Source organism: Macrobrachium rosenbergii, chromosome 51, assembly GCF_040412425.1.
Source record: "Macrobrachium rosenbergii isolate ZJJX-2024 chromosome 51, ASM4041242v1, whole genome shotgun sequence".
Taxonomy (NCBI): Eukaryota; Metazoa; Arthropoda; class Malacostraca; order Decapoda; family Palaemonidae; genus Macrobrachium; species Macrobrachium rosenbergii.
In genome coordinates, this window is record NC_089791.1 from 50,252,883 (window position 1) to 50,276,388 (window position 23,506).

Consider the following 23,506-nt stretch of genomic DNA (forward strand, 5'->3'; position numbering starts at 1 on the left):
AAATCAATAAAAATAAAAAATAAAGATCGCTAAATAAAAATACAAAAATAAAATGAAACAAATAAACAAATAAACCATAAATCTAAATCCAAGTCATAAATGCTAAATTAATAAATAAAAAAAACCACGAACCATAAATAAATAAAAACAGAACCCTACCACTGAACCAAAATAAAAGAAATAAATAAAAAGCAGAAGCAACATCCACAAATAGAAAAATAAATAAATAAATTAAATACAAATGAATAAAATAGGCTGCAATAAATTTTATCACCTGTTATAAATATATGAGGCCTTACGAACAATACTTAACTTTCGTGCGGCATTTGCTGAAACTTTCATTAGGTGTTTCTCAATAGTTAGATGTGAGTCAAAATTTATATCTAGAATAGTTAAAGCTTCAGACTCATTCATCAAAAATCCATCCACCTGAAGGGAGGATGGGGTGGGAAATAAACAAGATCTGCTAATCAATAGTGTTTAAATTACTGGAATTCAAATAAATACCCCACCGATTACACCATTCCCTGGTCAAAATCCATGTTAAATACTAAATGCTAAGCTTCATTTCTAAATAAGTGGAGGCTTTACTAAACAAATAAAAGTAAATGCATCATCGGCATACTGAACAATCTTGTTTTCCAGGCCAACACCCATATCAAAAAATACACTAAAAATAACAGTGGACCCAGAACACTAAATAAGTAAAACCCAGAAAATAAATAGGTCTTGGTTCATAAAGATCCCGTAAACAAATAAATCACTGCTGCCTAAAAGTAAGGGAATTAATAAATAATCCTAAAACATATCCACCTACTCCAAATAAATAAGTTTATAAATAAATAAATGTGATTTAAAATAAATAAAAAATAGCACTAAAAATTTGTTTGAATTACTCAAAACTCAAAACCCTAATCAAAAAATAAATGCAAATGACATGTCAAATCTAAAAATAAATTGCAGGTAAATAAATAAATAAATAAATAAAAATACAAATAAATAAGCTAAAAATAAACTAGAACCACATACTTATAAAGTGGCTTAAAAATAAGTTTTTCAAAACTTTGGCCTGTAGTCACTGAAGTCTGCAATATGCCACTAAATAAACAGGCACTGCATTAATAAATTGAATCATAAACAAAAATAATAAGTCAAAATAAAAATCTATAGAATCTAGTAAAAATGAGAGACAACACACTAGAAACCTTTTAAAAAAATAAATAAATAAACCATAAATAATCTTTAAATAACCCCATAAATAAAAATTATCCATAAAAAAAAATAACATCCCTGGAATAGAAATAAAAATTTTGTAAAAATAAATAAATAAATTTATCAGGGAGAAATAACATCCTTAGCTGATAAATAAATAAATTCCAAAATAATGAAGTAATTCAGCCTTTAAAAAAGGCTAAATAAATAAATACCAAATCTGTAAATAAAAATAAATGGATGGTAAATAATGCCAATTTGGTCCAAATAAATGAAAATAAATAAATAAATAAAAATAAATAAATAAAAAAAAATAAATAAATAAAAATTAATTAAGTTCTAAATAAATAAAGCACAATTGTAAATAAAAAATAAATAATGATAAGTTTATTTATATTACCATAATACTTTCATTTTATAAATAAATAAAAATAAATATATATATAAAATAAATTTAGTATGTGTGTAAATTTTGTAATTAAAAATAAAAACTTTGTCACTAAAAATAAATAAATGACCACTAAAACAAATAAATAAACAAAATAAATAAATAAATAAATAGCCAAAAATAAATAAATAAAAACTTAGATAATAAAATAAATTTCAAACCTGTATCCCCTTCCCCTTCCCTAAAATAAAAAATAAATAAAAATAAATGAATAAATAAAAATAGAATTAATAAAATAAATGGTAAATAAATAAAAATAAATCAATAAATAAATTTACTAGATAAATAAATATAAATAAAACAAATAAATAAATATAAATTAATAATAAAAAATCTGTAAATAAGGTGCGTGTAATTAAGTGGGGTAACTGTAAATAAATAAAGTGGGGATGTAAATATGGGTTTAATACAAATAAATTAAATAAAAATAAATAAATAAATAAAAAATAGTGAGGACAAATAAATAAATTAAAATAAATAACAAATTAAATAAATAAAATAAATAAATAAATAAATAAAAAGTAAATAAATAAATAAATAAAATAAAATTAAATAAATAAAAATAAAAAGGATAGTCAAAATAAATAAATAAATAAAACATTGGCGATTCAAGAAATAAATACATTGCAATAAATGGTTTTGAAAATAAATAAATCAGTCGTAATCCTTGGGCCAAAAAAAAAAAAAAAAAAATAAATAAATAAATAAAATGTCATAAAAATAAACCAATAAAAAATAAATAAATAAATAAAAATAAGATTAATAAATAAAAAATAAATAAAAAAAAATCGCTAAATAAAAATAAAAAAATAAATAATAAATAAATAAATAAATAAAAATAAATAAATAAAAATAAATAAAAATAAATAAAAAATAAATAAAAATAAATGTTGCATAAATCACATGGCGAAATGAATAAACAAAAATAAATAATAAAATAAATAAATAAACAAATGGATAAATAAAATAAATAGTAAAAAAATAGAATAATCAAAATAAATAGATAAAAATAAATGCCACAGACTGAGCAAGAACATAAAGGAGATGGATAAATAAATAAAAAAATCATAAATAAAACCAATAAATAGATAAAAATAAATTAGTAAAATGCAAAATGATAAATAAAAATGAAAAATTAAAGTTAAAAATCCTCAGGTGCCTGGAAACAAAAATAAGAAGCATAAATAAACCAAGACGTTGCTTGATCTGGCCCTAGATGAAAATAAATAAGGAAATAAATAACAATAAAATAAATGATAAATAAATAAATAACTGAAAATCCAGGACTGTAAAGGAATTTTAAATAAATTAATAAAGGGGCTTAATAAATGAAACTAAATAACAAATAAAAATAAATAAAGAAGAAATAGACAATCTGGAAATAAAAATAAATAAAAAATGGATAAAATAAATAAATAAAAATAAATTGCAAATGGATAAAAATATAAGAAATATCAAAATAAATGTAAAAATAAATAAAAATAAATAAATAAATAAATAAATAAAAATTGTAGGGCCAAATGAATAAATGAATAAATAAATAAATTAATAAATAAAAATTAATAAAAAAGCAATAAATAAATAGCCCGTGGGTTTGAGCAACGATGGAATATTTCAAACCCTAAAAATAATAAATAAAAACACATTCGCATCCAGAAACCAACTTTTGAAGAACTCATTATTTTAATTATAATTAATTCTATTCTGTCATTCCATAAAAAGTTGAATACGTTGAATAAAGTTCTAAAAATGGATGTAAATAAAAATAAATCCGGTCTGATGGTGGTGTCTTTGCCAATAAAATAAATAAATAAAATGCTGGATAAAAAATAAAGCCAACCTGCCTGCCCTAAAGTGCCAAACGAAACCGAAGATAAACCCCATATCGACTATTTCTTCATTGGAATGACGCTTCGCTCTTAAAAATAAATATGATGACAAAAATACCCCCGCACGATAAATAACAAAACCTGAACGGATCTACAACTAAATCGACTAAATAAAGACATACAGTCGAGAATGCCTTCGGGATCTAAGCAAGCAATAGATATTGTTCTAAATAAAATTAGTCTTTTGTGGTCTGCTTGTTGAAATAAAAATGTAATTTATAAATAAAATAAATAAATGTTTAAAATCTAATAACTAAATAAACATTTTAATTTAAATAAAAATAAATAAATGTGTAAAAATGCCCATAAATCTTCGTCAAAATCAATAAATAATTAAAATGTTGGCTGCTTGTGTTGCGCAATAAATAAAAACGAAAATCTTCATGCCAAGGAGTGAGGGAGATAAAAATAAGGACTAAATGAAAATGACGTAAACCTGTCAGCTGGAGGTTTGAATAAAAATAATAAAGCCTGACTAAAAATACCGGCAGACAGCAACCATTACTGGGAAGGATCAACTGGACCACCTGCATGAATATGTTAAAAAATAAAATAAAGGCTCCGTAAAATTTGCAGGGATCTATGAATAAAAATAAAAAATAAAAAACGCCTTTTCATCTCTTACTTCAGAATATGTTCATCTCGAAAAATGGGAGTAATTCATAAAATCTTTAAATGATTATTAAAATGTAACAAAAAATAAAAATTCTAATAATTTGTATTTTTATTGCATTATCAGCTAAATAGTACTTAAATATCTGACTTGTGATAAAAATAAATTAAAAAAATTTTTGTGTATATAATATAAAAATATATTTGTATAAAATAAAATAATGTTTAAAAACTATAAATTTCTAAATAAAAGTTAAAATCCCAAAATATTGATATTAATGATTACCATACATTTTTAGTTTTTAGTTGTATTCTGTGTCATTTTTCACTAAGTCTGAAGTTCTCAAAGTATATAAAAATTAATGAGAATCCTGAATCCAATATATACTTTACTTAGTAATGTTTTCATGTTATTTTTTCTTTATCTGAAGTTCTGAAAATATATAAAAAATACTGAGAATCATTTCCACATATATAAAAACTATGTAAATTTCCTAAATAAGTTAAAATAAAAAATCAATGATATTAATGGTTACCATATATATTCTAATTTTTAGTTGTAGTCAGTGTCATTTTTATATCTAAAGTTCTCAAAGTATAAAAACATTACTGAGAATCTTGAATCCAATATATTTTGCTTATTAACAGTAGCATTATTCTTTCTTGATCTTACTTTTTGCTAGTTTTCAGTGTCATTTTGTCTTTATCTGAACTTATGGAAATATATCATACCTTCATTCCTATCCAGTTTAATATCCTTGAAAATACTGGAGATGGTTTGTACAAATTATGTACTTGAATAAATAAATAAAAATATTTTGTGCTCTAAAAATTTTAAATAAAGAAAAATGTAAATAAGTAATTTTTAAATAAAATAACAAAAAAAATAATACTCTTAAGGACTTTGTAATTTCATGGTATTGTTATAGAAAATAATATTCAGTTATGAGTGCTTTGGAAAATTCAATACATAAACAATATAAACATTGTAAATAAATTATCATATTACAGAAATAAAAATAAATAAATTTAAAATAAATACAGAAAAGTTAATAATTAAAACTTATTTTCTTTTATTATAGATAAAATACAATTAAAAAAAAATAAATAACAAAATGACACTAAGGGGAGGCATCGTCTTTTCCGGCCTTCTGCAGTTTCTGCACCAGAAACCCGATCTCCGTCTGCAGGTACGGATAGAAGCCCAGGTCAATCTCCGCAATCCTTCAAAAAAATTTAGGTGGGAGGTTCCAATATGCCTCTTTTAAAATGGATTTGATCCTATCCAATATTGCCTTCTTTAAATGCTTCAAAATTTTCAATCACTAAAAAAATAAAAAGATATTAGTCATTATAGAATAAATTTATTATATTTCATTTCAGAAACGTAAACCAGAAACAAATCACAGCCACAATAAAAACAAATCTATATAGTTAATATTAAGAAAAAATATTTTATAAATGTTTATCAGCATATTTGTCAATGTCATATTTTGTTTCAAGATTGAAAATAAAAGATTTACCTTCTCAAGGACAAAGCTTTCGCTTCGCTGACGTTCCCGGTCAACCTTTTTTTATCTTAGGCCTCTTTTCCTCGACGGCGGGGATGATCGTTACCCAACGTCCCCACCAGCAGACAATGTTCGGCAGGGTCCTCAGGAGGGGCAGCGGCAGCAGCAGCGTACTGTAGGGAAAGGAAAAGGAAAATGAATTAATAATTTTCCAAGCAGCACATATTACTTTGGGTGATCTGTTTATCATTAGTGAAAATAAAAACGTATATTATAAAAATTTAATAAAATGAAAAACAAATTTAAATATAAACCAATACAATAAGAACAATTTTCTGAAAATAAACACGATCCAAAATCTTGGGCTTCTTGTGCTAAATGAAGAATTTAAATTAAATAAATAAAATTAAAAAATAAATAAATCAGGTCCCCAATAAATGCCTGGCCAAAAATAAATAAATCAAACGCCCAATTAATAAAAGTGCGGAAATAAACTTTAATAAATAAATTAAAATGAATCCTGTAAAAATGGGTCGAAATAGACTTGGCCTAAATCAAGGGGAGCCGCGTCTTCTTGGCCACTTAAAAGTCAGTGAGCTATCAAACAAAAATATAGTGCTCCTGCAACCAATAAATAACATAAATAAATTGGCCGTCTATCAGGAAGACATGGAAATTTTTTCCTGCGTTTCTGCATTCCTAAATAAATCAAAATAAAATAAATCCGTCGTACAAATAAACGCATCGTCGCCTTCAAATCAAAATTGGATTGACAAAAATAAATAAATAAATTCCAAGGTCAATAAAATTCAGTTCCCTCAAAATGGTCAGTTGAGATCATGACGTTAAAAGACACAAGTAAAAATCTTCGCAAAATAAATGAAGGGCCTGCTGAATAAATAAAAATAAACAGTAAAAGCAGAAGCAGAAATAAAGAGCCATGGCACTGGATAAATAAAAAGAAAGGAAGGTGCATCCTGAAGAAAAATAAATAAATCTTCATATAAATAACCTCATCTCCTTTAAAAAATACGTGGCATCCTGACAGTTAATAAACAAAATGCACTGTGTAAGAGCAAAAGAGGTCAAAAAATAATTAAAAATAAGTGAATAAAAATTGACCTCTAAAAAAAAAGCTGCTTCCTTAATAAATGCAAAAATAATGTGCGCCGAGGCAGTGTCGCCGTAAATAAAAAATAAATAAAATAAATAAATAAATACTGCCATGTAAATATGGCAAATAAAAAAAATAAATAAAAATAAAAAAATAAATAAATAAAAATTAAATAAATTAAAATCAAATGGCGACACCACTGTGTCAGTCACAACGCCATTGGGTCAGTCACAACGCCATTGCATCAGTGTTTTGTCTTGTGTAATGACATGGCGACAAATGACAGCTGTCATACTCGAATGAATAAAAATTGGGTGTTGTTGTGCAAATGCCATCGATAAGCAAAAAACTAAATAAATAAAAATGAATAATTCATCGCGACTGTTGGCGACCTGGTCATAATTGCATCGTAATGGCATAAAAAATAAGGAAATTTTAAAAATTACAACGATAAAAATCAATAAAAAAAATAAAATAAATAAAAATAAATAAAAGGGGGAATAAATGAAAAAAATATTACCAAAATACAGTCACCACAGTAAATCTGGATAAATAAACGATAAAAACAGTGATAAATGGGATAAAATGGACAGTCAGCATAGTTAGTAATAACTGGATAAAATGGACAGTCAGCATAGTTAGTAATATCTGGATAAAAGGGACACAGCACAATAATATCTGGATAAATGGGACAGTCACCACAGTAATATCACCTGGATAAAAATACAGTCATAAATAAAAAATACCTGGATAAAAATGGGACAGCCACCACAGTAATGCAAATAGATAAATGGAACAGTCATCACAGTAATATCTCTGGATGAAATGGACAGTCACAACAAAATAAATGGATAAAAATACAGTCAGTACAGTTATACCTGGATAAAAGGGACAGACAGCACAGTAATGTCTGGAGAAATGGGACAGTCACTAAAGTAACAACTGGCGGACAGTCACCACAGTAATGTTTGAGTAAAATGGACAGTCACCACAGTAGTATTTGGATAAGAGGGACAGTCAGCACAAAAATATGTGGATAAAAGGGACAGGCAGCAGAGTAATACTTGGATAAATAAAACAGTCAATAAATAAAATAAATAAATGCCTGAATAAAATAAATCACCACAGTATTTTTGGATAAATAAGGGTAGTCAATAAATAATACCTGGATAAAAAAACAGTAAAAAAAGTAATACATGGATAAATAAATAGTCAGAACAAAAATAACAGGTTAAAAAATAAGTCACCACATTAATAAAAAATAAGTAAACAAATAACTGCAGTAATATCTGGATAAAATACAGGTGGAACAGTAATACCTGGATAAAAGGGACAGTCACCACAATAATACTTGGATAAATGGGACAGTTACCACAGTAATATCTGGGTAGATGGGACAGTCAGCACACTAATGTTTGGATAAAAGGGCCTGTTAGTACAGTAATTCCTGGATAAAAGGGACAGTCACCACAGTAACTGGATAAATTGGACAGTTAGCACAGTAACATTTGGATAAAGGGAACAGTCTGCACAATAATTTCTGGATAAAAGGGACAGTCAGCACAAGGTGGTGTAGGAAAATTTTTCCGAGTCCTTCAAAGTTTTCCCAGGCAGCACCGACTTGGTCAGCTAGTATATATATATATATAAATATATATATATATATATCATATCATCCAGATGCCATATCCCCAAGGACGTCTGCAATCATGGCTCGCCACTCCTCTCTATTTCCGGTTCTCTGCAGCAACTGAGCTGCAGACATTCTTCCTCCAGTCATTCTCACCAATCCATCCATATATTTTTGTCTAGGTCTTCCTCTCAGCCTACTTCCATTGATTTTACCAGTGAGAGAGAGATGTTCTAGTTCTTGTCTTCTCACTATGTGACCCACAAACATCATTTGTCTACCTCTCACTGAAGCCAAAAGTTCTTTCTCAACGCCTACTCTCTCTAATACCTCCTCATTAGTTTTCCTTTCTGTCCATAATATTTTCAGCATCCTTCTCCAAAACCACATTTCTGCAGCCTGTAACCTCTCCTCGTCTGCCTTCCTCAAGGTCCAAGTTTCACAGCCATACAACAATACAGACCAAACAAAACATTTCACAAACCTCCTCCTTAGATTCATAGATATTTTCGAGTTGGTGACTAATTTCTTGATCTTACCAAATGCATCTTTTGCCATGGATATTCTCTTCCTGATCTCTTTTTCGCATTTTCCATCACTTGTGACAGTGCATCCTAAATAATTAAAACTATCGGTTTGTTTAACTGTTTCAGCATTAATTCTTATATCTGTTCTTGATAACCATAACTTCTGTTTTCTTAATATTTATTGACAGACCTCCGTCTCGGCTTGACTGGTGTAAAGTACTGATTACAGCTTTAAGTTTATCATAAGAGTCTGCAACAAGTGCTGTATCATCAGCATATCTGATATTATTAATTATTGACTCCTCCAACCTTAATTCCTTCCATATCTCTGAGATCTCTCGTTATCATTTCACTATATAAATTGAAGAAATCAGGTGATAACACACAACCCTGTCTTGCACCTCTCTTGATGTGCCGAGTCTCTGATTCATCATTTTCTACTTTCACTGATGCCTCTTGATTCCAATATAAATTCTTTATCTATCTCAGATCTTTCCCATCGATATTTATCTGTTCCAATATCCTTATAAGGTCTACATGTTAACCTGATCAAAAGCCTTTTCATAGTCAACAAAGCAAATATATAGATCCTTTTTCACTTCTATTGCTCTCTCAATCAACATTCTCTCAAAATAAAAAATTGCATTTCTTGTCCCTTTATCTCTCATAAACCACACTGTTCATTGCCCAATCTCTGGGAGTATCTTATTTCTTATTCTATTCAAAACAATCCTTAATATTACTTTTGTGATCGATCTGACTCATGATACTGATTATATATATATATATATATATATATATATATATATATATATATATATATATATATATATATATATATATATATTAATATATATATAATGTATATATATATATACATGCATATTGATTGTACATATATATACAAATATATTTTATATATTTTTTTCAGTGAAAACTCAAGGAAAAAATGTTTAAATATGGTATATGTAAACAAACTAAAAAAGCATTGCATTGCAAATAAGTTAAATCTACACACACACACACACACACACTCACACTATATATATATATATATATATATATATATATATATATATATATATATATATAGCCTTATATAATTATATTTATCATTTATTTTGAACATTTATGCACGCGTAACTTTTACATTCACAAATATTAAGCCACGCTTATCGTTTAATATCCATTTCACTAAACCTAGGGAATAACTTGCACCTCAAGGGAATTATAATAAATAAAGATAACAGGTTAAGTAAAAGCTTCCTTAGGGTGGCAGGTATGCCATTATTCCAAGAGATTTTATCTTTTTATTTATTTATCGTTATTAAAACTGGCGTTACAACATCTAGGTTACTGACGCACAGTTTAGGTTAGATTAAACAGTTTGGTATGCTAGATGGATAGATAGAATACAGAATTTAGGACAAAGGCCAAGCGCTGTTACCTATGAGGTCATTCTGCGCTGAAACGGAAACAGTAAAAAGGTTTGAAAGGTGTAACAGGAGGAAAACCTCACAGTTGCGCTATGAATCAACTGATAAGAGAGAGTGGAAAGTACGATGGAAGAAAGAATATGAATGGAGGCACAGTAAGAGGAATGAAAGGGGTTGCAGCTAGGAGCCAAAGGGACGCTGCAAAGAACCTTGAGTAATGCCTACAGTGCAACGCATAAGGTGCACTGACAGCACTACCCCTCTACGGGGAAAGCTTGGTAGGTAGGCTACACTAAATGATAAAGAATAAAAATTGCTACAGCGGACATTAACCCAGTTTTCTTCTTCTACCAGAATGAGACAACTGACAAAGGGATTGTGGGTAGTAGTTGGGGCACTGACACTCGTCAAGGGAATCCTATCTGGGAACCCGCCCTTGGTGAAAAATGCCCCCACCTATTTCATTAACGGTCCAGCGAAAAACTTCAGGGACGCTGTGAGGTCTGAGGGCTTCATCATACCAAAAGAGGATGCCCACTGGGAGAACCCCGTGACGTCAGAGTGTGAGTATCTACGTCAAAAATAAACATCAGTTGATCCCGAACCTCACTAGATCTGTTAATAAAGTACCGAGGTGGTTACACTTTCACCCGTGTGTGTGTTTTTTTAGCAAGATATTTTACATACAGGCAAACAGAATTCGTAAAAATCTGACCCATATATTCATCGGATGATCCTCCAAGATGATTAATAACTGATGGGCTTTAGGGAGAAGATGGGGTACAAAAATTTAACAAGGGGAGTTACAAAAACCTAAACCACATCCTCTTGGCCACTTAGTGACGTATGAAACCCTTTTGTTTCCGCAGCAATTAAAAGTCCCTTAACATAGCATCCTCCTGGCCACTGAGTGACCTCTGAAGCCCTTTAGTCTTACCAACGCTTGCAGACTCTTAGCTAAAAGAAAAATTTTTTTTTAATCCATTTCAGGCGAATGCCGATCACTCTGCTGGACCTATACTCAGTGCTTAGGATCCTCGACCCACCAAGAGAGCGGGAAAGTGATATGCCGAGTAACAGCCAAACCGCCACATAATCTAACCCTGGTAGACAATGCCGGTGGGACCTTCTCGTTCTGGAGGAGTAAGTATAAAAAAAAAAGTACGAAATTGGATTGGAGTATAAATTTTAGGTCAAGCCCTGAGACCTATGAAGTCATTCAGCGCTAAAGGGGATTGTGCGCACAGTTGTATCTTTTAACGAGACTTCTAATCCAAGATTGTGAAAGCCTACGGCCTGACAGAGGGGGAAACATCGGTTATATGGTCACTACCAGAGGTCATGGGACGAGGGGGGGTTAAACCAAGCAGCCCCAAAGCCGTATGCACAAACACGTGCGCGCGCAAACCAAGCAACAATCAAAATATAGCCTAAAGAAGAACGACGCAGCGTGTTCAGATCGACCTCGAAAACCTATTACAGCCAGACAGAATGGAAACCCGTTTTGTTCTAGTCAATTAAACTTAATTCAGAATCACTCAAAATTGTTATTAATATTTCAAAAAGGAATTCTACTTCATATCCTTCTTGCGTTGCCAACCCCACAAAAAAATTTCACGCAACATTTTCGTATACAATACCGGTACTATCCAGTTACACAAACATGCGAAGCAGAATCACGGAAATGTACGATTTTTTTTTTAACGAACACTGAAAACTCTCTTAAATATTATTAAATTCTGATCACTAGAGTGAATAATGTATAATTTTAAAATCTACAAATATATATACTGGCGAGGCTACGACACCAAAACAACAAGGTCTCTTGAACACATCATTAATACAAGTTTAAATCTCACAGTCAATTTCATGACATCTAACTAAAAAAGAATTTTTTACTCAGCTTATTACTATTATTATCATAACGGCAAAATGTCTATTACCTTGCCGAGCTTCCCCTCAAAAAAGAATAAACATATGGGAAAAAAGACAGCAAATACAGAACAAAATAACGAACAAATAATTACAAACAATTGATTTGATGAAATTTAGGCTGTCAAGCCAAGTAACAGGGCACTTTCGGCCAACCAGCGCTTAAGGCTGCGTCCACACGATCGAACTAACTCTGCCCGCTGTTTCTTCGCTTCTGACGTCACCTCGAACAAAGTTCGATCGTGTGGACGTAGCTGAAGACAGTGAAAAGAGAGAGTTCGAGTGGTTGGACAGTAAGATAAATGAGATCCAGACAATATATGAGATAATGATTTGAAGCACAAAGATCAAAAGGTGGAACTGGGAGAAACCCCGTCAGTTGCACTAAGAAGCAATAGTCTGAGAGGTTGGTACCTCAACCGTACATTTCAAGTGGCCGTCTCTGCCTGCATATTCACATACAGTAAATGACCGGAAATTTCACTAGGAAAATTCATTATTGTCTTGAACATAAAGTGTTTCAATAATTCGTTATGAACGGTTTAAAGTAACTTTTCTGTTTATTTTACAATAGAATAGAATATAGAATTTAGGCCAACGGCCAAGCACTGGGACCTATGTCATTCAGCGCTGAAGGGGAATTTGAGAGTAAAGGAGGTTTGAAAGGTGTAACAGGAGGAAAACCTCGCAGTTGCACTATGAATAAATTGTTAGCTGAGGGCTGAAGAAAGTCAGATAGAAGAAAGAGAATGTGAACGAAGGTACAGTAAAGGAATGAAAGGGGTTGCAGCTAGGGGCCGAAGGGACGCTGCAAGAACTTTAAGTAATGCCTATAGTGTATTGCATGAGGTGCACTGATGGCACTACCCCCTGAAGGAGTTTGTTTATTTTCAGGCTCCATCGATTACGCCTTATACAGGGTTTTCGAGGACTTCCTTTATCTAGTTCCAAAAGCCACCATGAATTATGATGACAGCAGAGCATACTGTGAAAGGATACCCGGACATCGACTTGGGATGTTTAAGGACATCAGTCTCCTCAGGGTCCTCTCAAGAATTCATATGACAACAGGTATGCACAAATCAATCAATATAATGCGGAGTAAGGAATTGGTAATTTGGGCACAATGCAGGGCAGGACTTTTAATAGTTAAAAATATTCACCAATCACAAAACTTTCACTTTGTTTCACTTTGTTTGGTTTTTTTGTGCAGCCCCCCACAGGGATAATTTCCTCTCTGGCGGGGCCATGTACGTTTTCAAAACAAGGTGCTCCTTATATTTTATAACTGTCTTTCAGTGTTTTCTTGTCAGTATTTAAGAGATGTCAAAGAACGAGCAGGATAAGGTTAATGCTACTTTACTGTGGACACAAGCGGTTTATACAGCGGCGGAATGACGTCACGCCGAGGAATACAATGGGAACAAGGGTGACCTGAGGTCAATAACATCTGACAATAGAATACAATAAACAAACACACTTTGAGTTACACAAATGAGCAATAGCAGAGTTGAATACATTCTGATACCTGAAAGAAAGAACACATAACATACAATTTGGTAGCAGATAAGTTTTTACATAAAACAATTTAACTGATTGGGTATGTCTGAATTTTGCATGACCCGTTACCCAGGAGCGGCGATCCTAGGAGAAGCGAAGAAAACTGGTCGTCACCACAGAAAACCCACTCAGCGGGGACTTTACAAATACTCCCCCCACAAAGACGTGGGTAATGTCTGATTAACCCTTTAACGCCGACTGGACGTATTTTACGTCGACAAAAGTTGTCCGTCGGCTGCCAAGTGGACGTGCAATACATCGACTACAAAAGTTTTTTTAAATATTCGCGGAAAAATACTTATAGGCCTCGTTTACGAAAAATTTTAAATCACGCGCCTTGAGGGATGCTGAGAGTTCACGGATCATACTGTTGTTTTGTTTAAATGCGTGACCCAGCTGCGCATGCACGAATTTCTTTCTTATCCCAAAAGAAAGCATCAGCTAACTCTGCTGAAAATCTCAGAAATTCTTTAGTCACTTTGTCGTAATTTTTGCAGTTTTCTATTAGCCGTTGCATAAAGTTTTACATATGAAAATGTGCGCAATTTCATATAGAATACAACAAAATAACTCATGGTTGTAAGCTTATCAATTTTGACATATGTTCATATAAATCATGATATGCTAAAAATTTCAACCTTCGGTCAACTTTGACTCGACCGAAATGGTCGAAAAATGCAATTGTAAGCTAAAACTCTACATTCTAGTAATATTCAATCATTTACCTTCATTTTGCAACAAACGAACGAAGTCTAGCACAATATTTGATTTATGGTGAATTTGAAAAACTTTTCCCACGCTCGCGCTAACTTCATTGAAAATCTTGTAAGAGCCTGACGCCGTCTCTTCCAAACACGTGTGTGTCCGTCGTCCATCGGAGTGGACAAGACAACAAGAGCATCTCGTTTTCTGCTAAAGAACGCGATTTCAACCATACAATATTTCCGTCTGTTTCTCCTAACCATTGTTGTCTTGATGTATGTACAATCACCACTACTTGCATTGCCATGCAAGCATTCTCTAATCATGTATCATGATGTTCAACGAATCTTCTGTATCAAACTGTGTATGTTTCGTTTTGTGAAGACGCCAAGCCTCGCCAATTGATGGACGACAACACATGAACACACACGTGTTTGGAAGCAAGGCGCCAGGCTCAATCAATCTCAGAAATTCTTAGTCACTTTGTCGTAATTTTTGCAGTTTTCTATTAGCTGTTACAAAAGTTTTATTTATGAAAATGTGCGCAATTTCAAATAGAATACAAATGAAAATAACTCTATAGTTGTAATTATCACCTTTTACATTTTCATATAAATAACGATAAGTGCCAAAATTTCAACCTTGGTCAACTTTGACTCGACCGAATGGTCGAAAAATGCAATTGTAAGCTAAAACTCTACATTCTAGTAATATTCAATCATTTACCTTCATTTTGCAACAAACGAGAAGTCTCTAGCACAATATTTCGATTTATGGTGAATTTTGAAAAATTTTCACGTCCGCACGCCGCTTAACTCTGCTGAAAATCTCAGAAATCTTTAGTCACTTTGTCGTAATTTTTAAACAGTTTTATATTAGCTGTTACATAACGTTTTATATAAGAAAATGTGCGCAATTTCATGTAGAATACAACAAAAAATAACTCATGGTTGTAGCTTTCATCAGTTTTGAAATATTTTCATATAAATCATTAGCCGGAAAGCCTTGACATTCCTCTCCAGCACACGGAAGGGCCCCCTGTAGGGCCTGGTCAGTGGTGGGCGGATGGCGTCATCCCTGACGAAGACGTGAGTGGTGGAGGACAAGCCGGGTGGTGTGAAGGTGACTGACCTGTCGGTGTATGTCCGCTTACAGGGGGCGAACTTGCCGACTACCTCGCGAAGTCTCTGGACTGATGGATTGTGTCAGTCCTCCGTGACTAGTTCGCCCAGGACTGGTGGGCTCTGCAGACTTTTCTCAGCTGCGGACGGGTCACCGTTGGCCCTGGGCGGTCCGCAACACAAGGCGGACCCATCGCAGCTGGTGTTTCCAATCCCTCGGCGGTGCAGCCGGGTCATAAGGGATGCCTTCAGGGACCTGTGAAGAGCTCGACCAAAGCCGTTGGCTGCGGGGTTGCAGGGCGGTGGTAGCGTGTTGAGATGTCCCCAGCAGGCGTGCAGGCAGACCACAATTCAGACAGGAAAACCAGGCCCTGTCCGGTGGTTATAATGGTCCGGGACGATATTTCTAAGTCTGGAAGAGTATAGGGATAGGGGAAAATTAGGACCAATCAGCGCTCAGAGTTCGCTTGAGGCAATAACGTCATTATCCAGCATTCATTCTTACAGTGTGTAATGATAATTATCCGCTAGTAACGTATATATAAATCTATTGATAAATTATAATATGTATACCTATCCATTTTTTCATTAAGGTTATCATTACATTACTTTTATCGTCTAAATAGCTCTTATTTCTAACAAAAATTCAAGTTTAATTAATGATGAAAACCGAGGAAGTAGAACACTTTTATACAGGCAGTCCCCGTTTCGACATTTCTAAAACTTACGACGCTCGAGGTTACGACGCCAAATATATTCATCAGAAATTATTTCTGGCTTACTGACGATGTTCCTCGGGTTACGACGCGTGCGCCGCACGATCCGACGGAAGAAATATGGCCCCAAAATGGCAGGATAATCATAATTTGAAGGTTTTTTTGATAAACTCAATAATAATGCAGTTTACATCGTTTTCAATGCACCCAAAGCATTAAAAGTAAGATTTTCATGATTTTGACGATTTTCACGACGATGTTCCGGCTTATACGATTTTCGGTTACGACGCGCGCAAGAACGAACCCCGCCAGCAAAACCGGGACGCCACCAGTAATATTCAGAGGATTCATTCACTTTCTTGAACATTATTTGATACTGTAAATAAAAATTCATTCATACGGTCGGCTGCTTATTTAGTTGAAACGGATCTATCGTTCCTCTTTTTACGAATGTCAAGGAAGCTAAGAATTCTCGAGAAATTCTAAATATGCATTCAGTCCAGTGACGGTAAACATACCGTAAGGACGGAAGTGTAACAACAAGAACAGGGTCAGGAATGGCTGGAAGAGGCAAATTTCTTTTAATGCCTTTTCCATATCGCTTGTCAAGATCCACAAGATGGGTCTGCCATGACAAGAGGGAGAGATGGACAGACACGATTAACTTTCATTCATGAAAATCTTTTAACTGTTGAAACAACCTCAGAAAAGTGTTAGTTATTAGTCAACACTAGCGATGACACGCCAGTATTTTCGAGCCAATAAAATAAAATAATGAATGTTGTAATAAGCTCTTTATTTGAAAATAGCCTAATTTGAAGATGTTAAAGTCATATTACAGCTAATAATTAGCATGTGGGAGCCTTTCAATGCCCAATAAGTCTCTACCACGCATGTACAACTGCAGCAGGCCCTGAGGCCTCAATACTTTCCTAGTACTACTAGGAAAATACTTAACTGTGGTAATATGGACTGAAAGTAACCCCACATGCTAATTTATTAGGCTACCTTTAATGTCAAATAGGCTTTAATAAAGACTTATTACAACATCTTTATTTTATTTTATTAGCTCGAAATGCAGGCGTGTACTTCCACTGCAAAGCTTGACTAATACTAACACACTTTACTTGAGGTTGTTTCAACAGTTATGAAGATTTTCATGAATGAAAGTCTCTATCGTGTCTGTCCAATCTCTCCCCTCTTTGTCTATGGGTAGACCCATCTTGTAACTTGATAAGGATAAGGGAAAAAGGCATTAAAAGAAATTTGCATACTCTTCCAGCCATTCCTTGACCCTGTTCTTTGTTGTTACATCTGTCCTTACTTCAGTTATGTCGCTACTGTCACTGGTTTGAATGCATATTCTTAAATTTCTCGAAATTGCTAGCTTTTCCTTGACATTCATTGCTAAAAGAGAGGAACGATAGACTGCTCTAAATAAGCAGCTCTAGGCATTATGAATGAATTTTTATTTACAAATCTAAATCATGTTCAAGAAGGCAGTTTAATGAATCATACGAATATATAAAGTGTTCTACTTCCTCGGTTTTCATCATTAATCAAATCCTGAATTTTGTTAGAAATAAAAGAGCTATTTAGACGATAAAAGTAATTAATGATAACCCGAATGACAAAAATCGGATAGTATACATATATTATAATTTATCAATAGTGACTATATACGTTACTAGCGGATAATTATCGTACACACTAAAGAATGACTGCTGAGATAATGACGCCATTGCCTCAGCGAACTCTGAACGCTGATTGGTCCTAATTTTCTCCTTATCCTATAATTTTCCAGACTTGGGAAATATCGTCCGGGACGCCGGGCGCCGATCCAGCTGGAGAGGAGGGTCTCGGCGCACACGCTGGCGGTAGCTTCCTGCATGGGCGTAGCCTTGGGACACCTGGTTGAGCGGTCGACAATCGTCAGGAGATATCTGGCCCCGCCTGACGGAGGTAGAGGGCTGACGACGTCGATGTGTATATGGCCGAACCGCCGGCTTGGCTGAGGAAACTCGCATCCCTCGGACTTGGTGTGACGACCAGGTTTGCTGGTTTACACCGAAGGCACTGCCTCGCCCCAGGTCCTCGCGATCCTTTCGCATTCTGTGCCAGACGAAACTTCTCTGCCAGCAGCTTGGCGTTGTCCTGCTGGAGGTGGGACAGCCCGTGGATGACGTCCCGAACCTGGCGGCGATGGGAGGCTGGCACCAGGGGGCGAGGCTGGCCGGTGCTGACGTCTCAGAGGTGGTTTGGGCCCCCGGGGGTGAGGGCCACGTCCCGCCACTTCAGGGACGTGATGGCGGTGCGGTAGGCTGGAGTCTCCGGGTCGGCGGTCTGCTCTCAGGCGAGGTCCTCATAGTTGATCCGCAGCTGCACCGCATTGAGCTCAATTCTGGAGAGGGTGTCTGCTACAGGGTTTTTCCTTCCGGGGAGGTACTTGACTGAGCAGGTGAGCTCTGCGATGGCCAGCGAGGTGCAGTTGCTGCCCGGAAGACCATGTGTCCCCCGGCTTGGTGAAGGCGTGGACCAGCGGCTGGTGGTCCATGAAGATTGTGAAGAGCATGCCCTCCAGAAGGAACTTGAAGCGCCGGATCGGCTGGTATACCGCGCAGAGTTCCCTGTCAAAGGTGCTGTAGCGCCTCCAGCTGTTGAACTTGCTGAAGAAGGCGATGGGTTGGGCGCCGTCGACGATCTACTCCAGGACGGCTCACAGGTGGGTACGCCACTGGCGTCCGGCATCAGCTGGAGGAGCGCTGGGGTCCTGGTGGCCAAGGCAGCTGTCTTGGCGAGGGCGCCTTCGTCAGAGAAAAGCCTGCTGCTGGCTGGGTCCCCACACTAAAGGATTTTGGTTGACCTTTCAGACCTCCGTCAGGGGCCAATGTGCGTGATCCTGGGATGAACTTCCTGTAGTAATTCACCATCCCAAGGAACTCCTGGACGGCCTTGACGGAGGTGGGGACGGGGAACCCGGTGACGGCTGCAACCTTCAATGTGAGCGGACGGACAACTTCGGGGGATATCTCGTGGCCTAGGAAGTCAGCTTTCTTAATGCCGAAGGTGCACTTGTCGAACCTGACAACGAGGCTGTTCTCCTGTAGGTGCTGCAGGACTGCCCGGATGTGCCTCTGGTGCTCTTTATGGGACCTGGAAAATATAAGGATATCATCCCACGTAGCAGACGCAGAACTTCAAGGTCCCCCCAGGATGCTGTGGCAGAGCCGCTGGAAGGTCGCCTGGGCTCCTCAGGCCAAGGTGGAGAAGGCGAAGACGTAGGACCCTAAAGGCGTGATGATGGCAGTTTTCGGGATATCCTCTGGAGCAACTGGTACCTGAAAGTAAGATTTTAGAAGATCCAATTTAGAAAATATTTTGGCCCTGTGGAAGGCGGCCGTGAGGTCCTGCATGTTTGGCAGGGGGTAGTGGTCAGGTTCAGTTGTGAGGCTGAGTCGCCTGTGATCGCCGCTGGGCCTCCAGAAGCCCTCCGGTTTCTGCACCATGTGGAGGGGAGAGGCCCACAGGCTGGCGGCCTTTTTGCATATTCCCATCCGCTCCATTTCGGCGAAGGCGTTCTTGGCCTCCTGAAGACACCGTGGGGGAAGCCTCCGGAACCTTGTGTGTGTAGGGGAGCCCTTCGTTTTGATGTGGTGGTAGATGCCATGTTTTGCTGGGGCACCAGGGACCTGACGGAGCTCAGGTCTAAATATGTCGGGGAATTCCTTCAGCAGCTGGGCGTACTGGTGGGGGGCGTTGGAGCAGATGGCAGGTGCGCTGGGTCCCGTTGCCAACCGGAGGGACTGGCAGGAGACGGGGTGTCGGGGGAGACGCCGACCAACGTCGACTGCCAGCCCGAAGTGGGCGAGGAACCGCTACCAGGAGCGGGTCCTTGTCACAACGAATTTCCAGGAATACCTCCGGCCAAGGATGGAGATCGACAGGAGCCTGGTGCCGTAGGAGAGGATGGGGGACCCGTTGGCAGCCGTCAGGAAGGCAGCCAGGTCCAGTGAACTCTTGTGGTCCTCCCTGGGCACCGGAAATATTGATCTGACGGCCCCTGCGTCGACCAACATCATCCTGCCGGAGATGGTGTCGCAGACGTAGAAGCCTAACAGCTCTGGGCTCCTGGGTTCGCCTCTTGCCATGGCGGCCTGTTCTGTTGGCCGCCGCCTCCCCCGTTTTTTGGGCAGGTGAATGAGCATGGGGGTTGGCAGTTCCGGGCATCCCTGCCGTACTGCTGGTGGTAGTAGCAAGGGCCCGATGGATTCCCTCTTTGCCGGTACTGTGGCCACCTCCTGGTGATGGCACCTATCTCCTCCTCTGCGCCCCTCCGTTTGAATGGAGCTGATGGGGTGTGGGGGCACTGATGCCCGCTTCGCTGCATTTGTGGAGTCGGTCAGCTGCTGCACCGTGCGGATTATGACCTTGAGGGGCATGTTGTAGGGCTCGAGAATCTGGGTTCGGACCTCCGGGAGAAGCTGGCGGAGGAGAATCTCCCGCGACAGGCTTACTTTGGACCGCTTACCGCTGCTGTCAGTGGCAGGGAGGATGAGGAGGTCCTGTATCATGCCCCACGACTCCATGACGCTCTGTTCCTGCCGTGGATTGATGACGAGGTCGAGGGCACGGGCGGCCCTCTCGGCGACCGGCAGGGAGCACTTCTCTATGAGGGATGCTTTCAGGTGGCGGTAGGTGAGGGGGTGTGCGGTGGACACCCATGGGACGAGTTTCCTGTAGACCTCCTCCGGTAGGGCGTTTATCACTGCGTCAGCCTGTAGCACCTCATCCGTGAGTTCCGCCAGCCTGAATTGACCTTCGACCCTGAACAGCCACGCTGATGGGTTCCCCTGAATGAAAGGCAGCAGCTTTATGGCTAGGGCAGCTTTTGTTTGACCTGCCAAACAGGGCGCGGGCAGGGCAGCGTGCGGGGCGCGGGCAGCAGTGTGGAGGAACGCGGGTGATATGGGCAGGAGGTAGACATCTGAATCCACGAGGTTTGTGGTTAACTAAACAAGGGTGGGGATGTCCGCATTCATGCCTGCTCTTGCCCTCTTAATTGGAGTGGAACTCGTGTCAATACGCACTTGGGAGCGTGCCGTGTGAGTCCGTTAATGACGCTGGTGATTTGCTGACGAGAGTCGGCACTCCCGAATGCTGGTAACAGCGCCGTAATTAGTCCACTAGGGGCGTGGGTAGTTCCTGAAGCCAAGACTAAGTCGCTGTGTGAGTCCGCTAATGGCTCCGGGAACCACTCCGGGGTCGCCACTTTAAGAGGTGTCAAAGAAACGAGCAGGATAAGGTTACTGCTACTTTACTGTGGACAGAGGCGGTTTATATAGCGGCGGACTGACATCACGCCAAAGAATACAATGGGAACAAGGGTGACCTGAGGTAAATAACATTTGACAAAACACAATGAACAAACACACTTTGAGTTACACAAATGAGCAATAGCAGAGTTGAATACATTCTGATACCTGAAAGAAAGAACACATAACATACAATTTGGTAGCAGGTAAGTTTTTACATAAAACAATTTAACTGACTGGGTATGTCTGAATTTTGCGTGACCCATCACCCAGGAGCGGCGATACTAGGAGAAGCAAAGAAAACTGGTCGTCACCACAGAAAACCCGCTCAGCAGGGACTATACAAGTATCGTAGCTCCTGTAGAATAAGAGAGGCTTTAGTTCCTTTTTAAATTTGTATTCTTCTTGTATGGTCTTCACTTCAGGTGGTATTTTGTTGTATAATCTTGGTGCGTAGTGTATAAATGCTCTCTCGCCTGACTTACACAATCTGTTCTAGGTTCAGACAGCCTATATGCTTCACTTGCATTACTGATTACAATATTCATTTCGGGTCTAAAGAAGCTTAAGCAGTTTCTCAGAACTGTTGGTTCATCATATTTTAGTGCTTTAAAGACTGTAAGCAGTATTTTATATTCTATTCTAGCTTTCACTGGGAGCCAATGCAGCTCAATTAGTGTTGGGGCTATTCTGTCATGGGAATGTAGTCCTTTTATTAACCTGGCGGCTTTATTTTGTACTCCTTGCAATTTTCTTAGTAAGTAGTTAAGGAGACCGTACTATATAACGTTGCAGTAGTCAAGCTGACTCCCGCTTGATTTGGGTTGACTCATCCTTCTCCAGTATTTTCTTTAGAGTTCCATCTTTACTTGCTGCTTCGATAATTATGAGATAAGGTTTGTATGATAGTTTGATCTTCCCTTTACTTGATTTAATTTCTACAGTACTTATTTTCTCTTTTTCCTTCCTCTTCTTCGTATTTACTTTGAGCATCGCGCATGTCAGGCACTTTTACACAGAGCACTTCACAGACACGTCCTACCCGCACGATCGCAACAGTTTGACTTTACATATACCTGTACAACAGAACATATTCCATTTTCAAATTCAAAAGACACTATTACAGTTAGCCTACGGTTACTGACACAGCATCATAACAAAATAGCCAGACATATTTCATGGAACAGTTAATAAAACAAAGCAAGGACAACAAATAACAGAGCCTATATCATACAAGAAAGAGAAATGAGCGGAGTTAGACTAATGAGAAATGAGTATGAATGACTGTATATTAAGAAAATATGAGGATTCTACAGGTCTGAGAACAGACTTCAGAAATCAGCAAGATAATGTGTAACTGTAAAAACATTAAAGATTTTATTGGGAATTCGTGTCTCAGTAGAAAGACTTCTGGAACGAATACCAATCTTGTGTCAGCAGAAAGGCTTCTTAAATTAGTAGGATTGCAATTGTCAGTTGAGACATTTCAGAAAACAGTAGGATTCTGTGCATTAGTAGGAGTACTTTTGCAATGAGTAGGATTCCGTATGTCAGCAGAAAGATTTCTGAAATTAATGGGGTTCCGCAGGGAAACTTCTGAAACGAGTATGATTCTTTATGTAAGCAGAAGACTCCTGAAATGAGTAGGATTACATGTCACTAGAAGGACTTCTGAAATAAGCAGGATTACAGGTCAGTAGAAAGACTTCTTAAATGACTAACTTCTGTGTCTCCAGAAATGTGCGTGCATGTGTGTGTGTGTGTGTGTGTGTGTGCGAGTGTGT

General features: G+C 37.0%; 2 protein-coding genes across 2 annotated transcripts in view; one reads left to right on the plus strand and one right to left on the minus strand.

Annotated features, from left to right (window-relative positions):
- Positions 1-23,506, minus strand: part of LOC136833392 (proteoglycan 4-like) — a 433,343-nt gene that overhangs the window by 388,919 nt on the left and 20,918 nt on the right. The window lies entirely within an intron of this gene.
- The window catches only part of LOC136833393 (uncharacterized), a 31,897-nt gene that overhangs the window by 6,405 nt on the left and 1,986 nt on the right, over positions 1-23,506 (plus strand). The window contains exons 2-4 of the mRNA XM_067095487.1: positions 10,734-10,942; positions 11,370-11,522; positions 13,206-13,382. Coding sequence (XP_066951588.1) covers positions 10,735-10,942; positions 11,370-11,522; positions 13,206-13,382 — 538 coding nt within the window. The 5' untranslated portion in view covers position 10,734. The remainder of the gene's footprint in view (positions 1-10,733; positions 10,943-11,369; positions 11,523-13,205; positions 13,383-23,506) is intronic.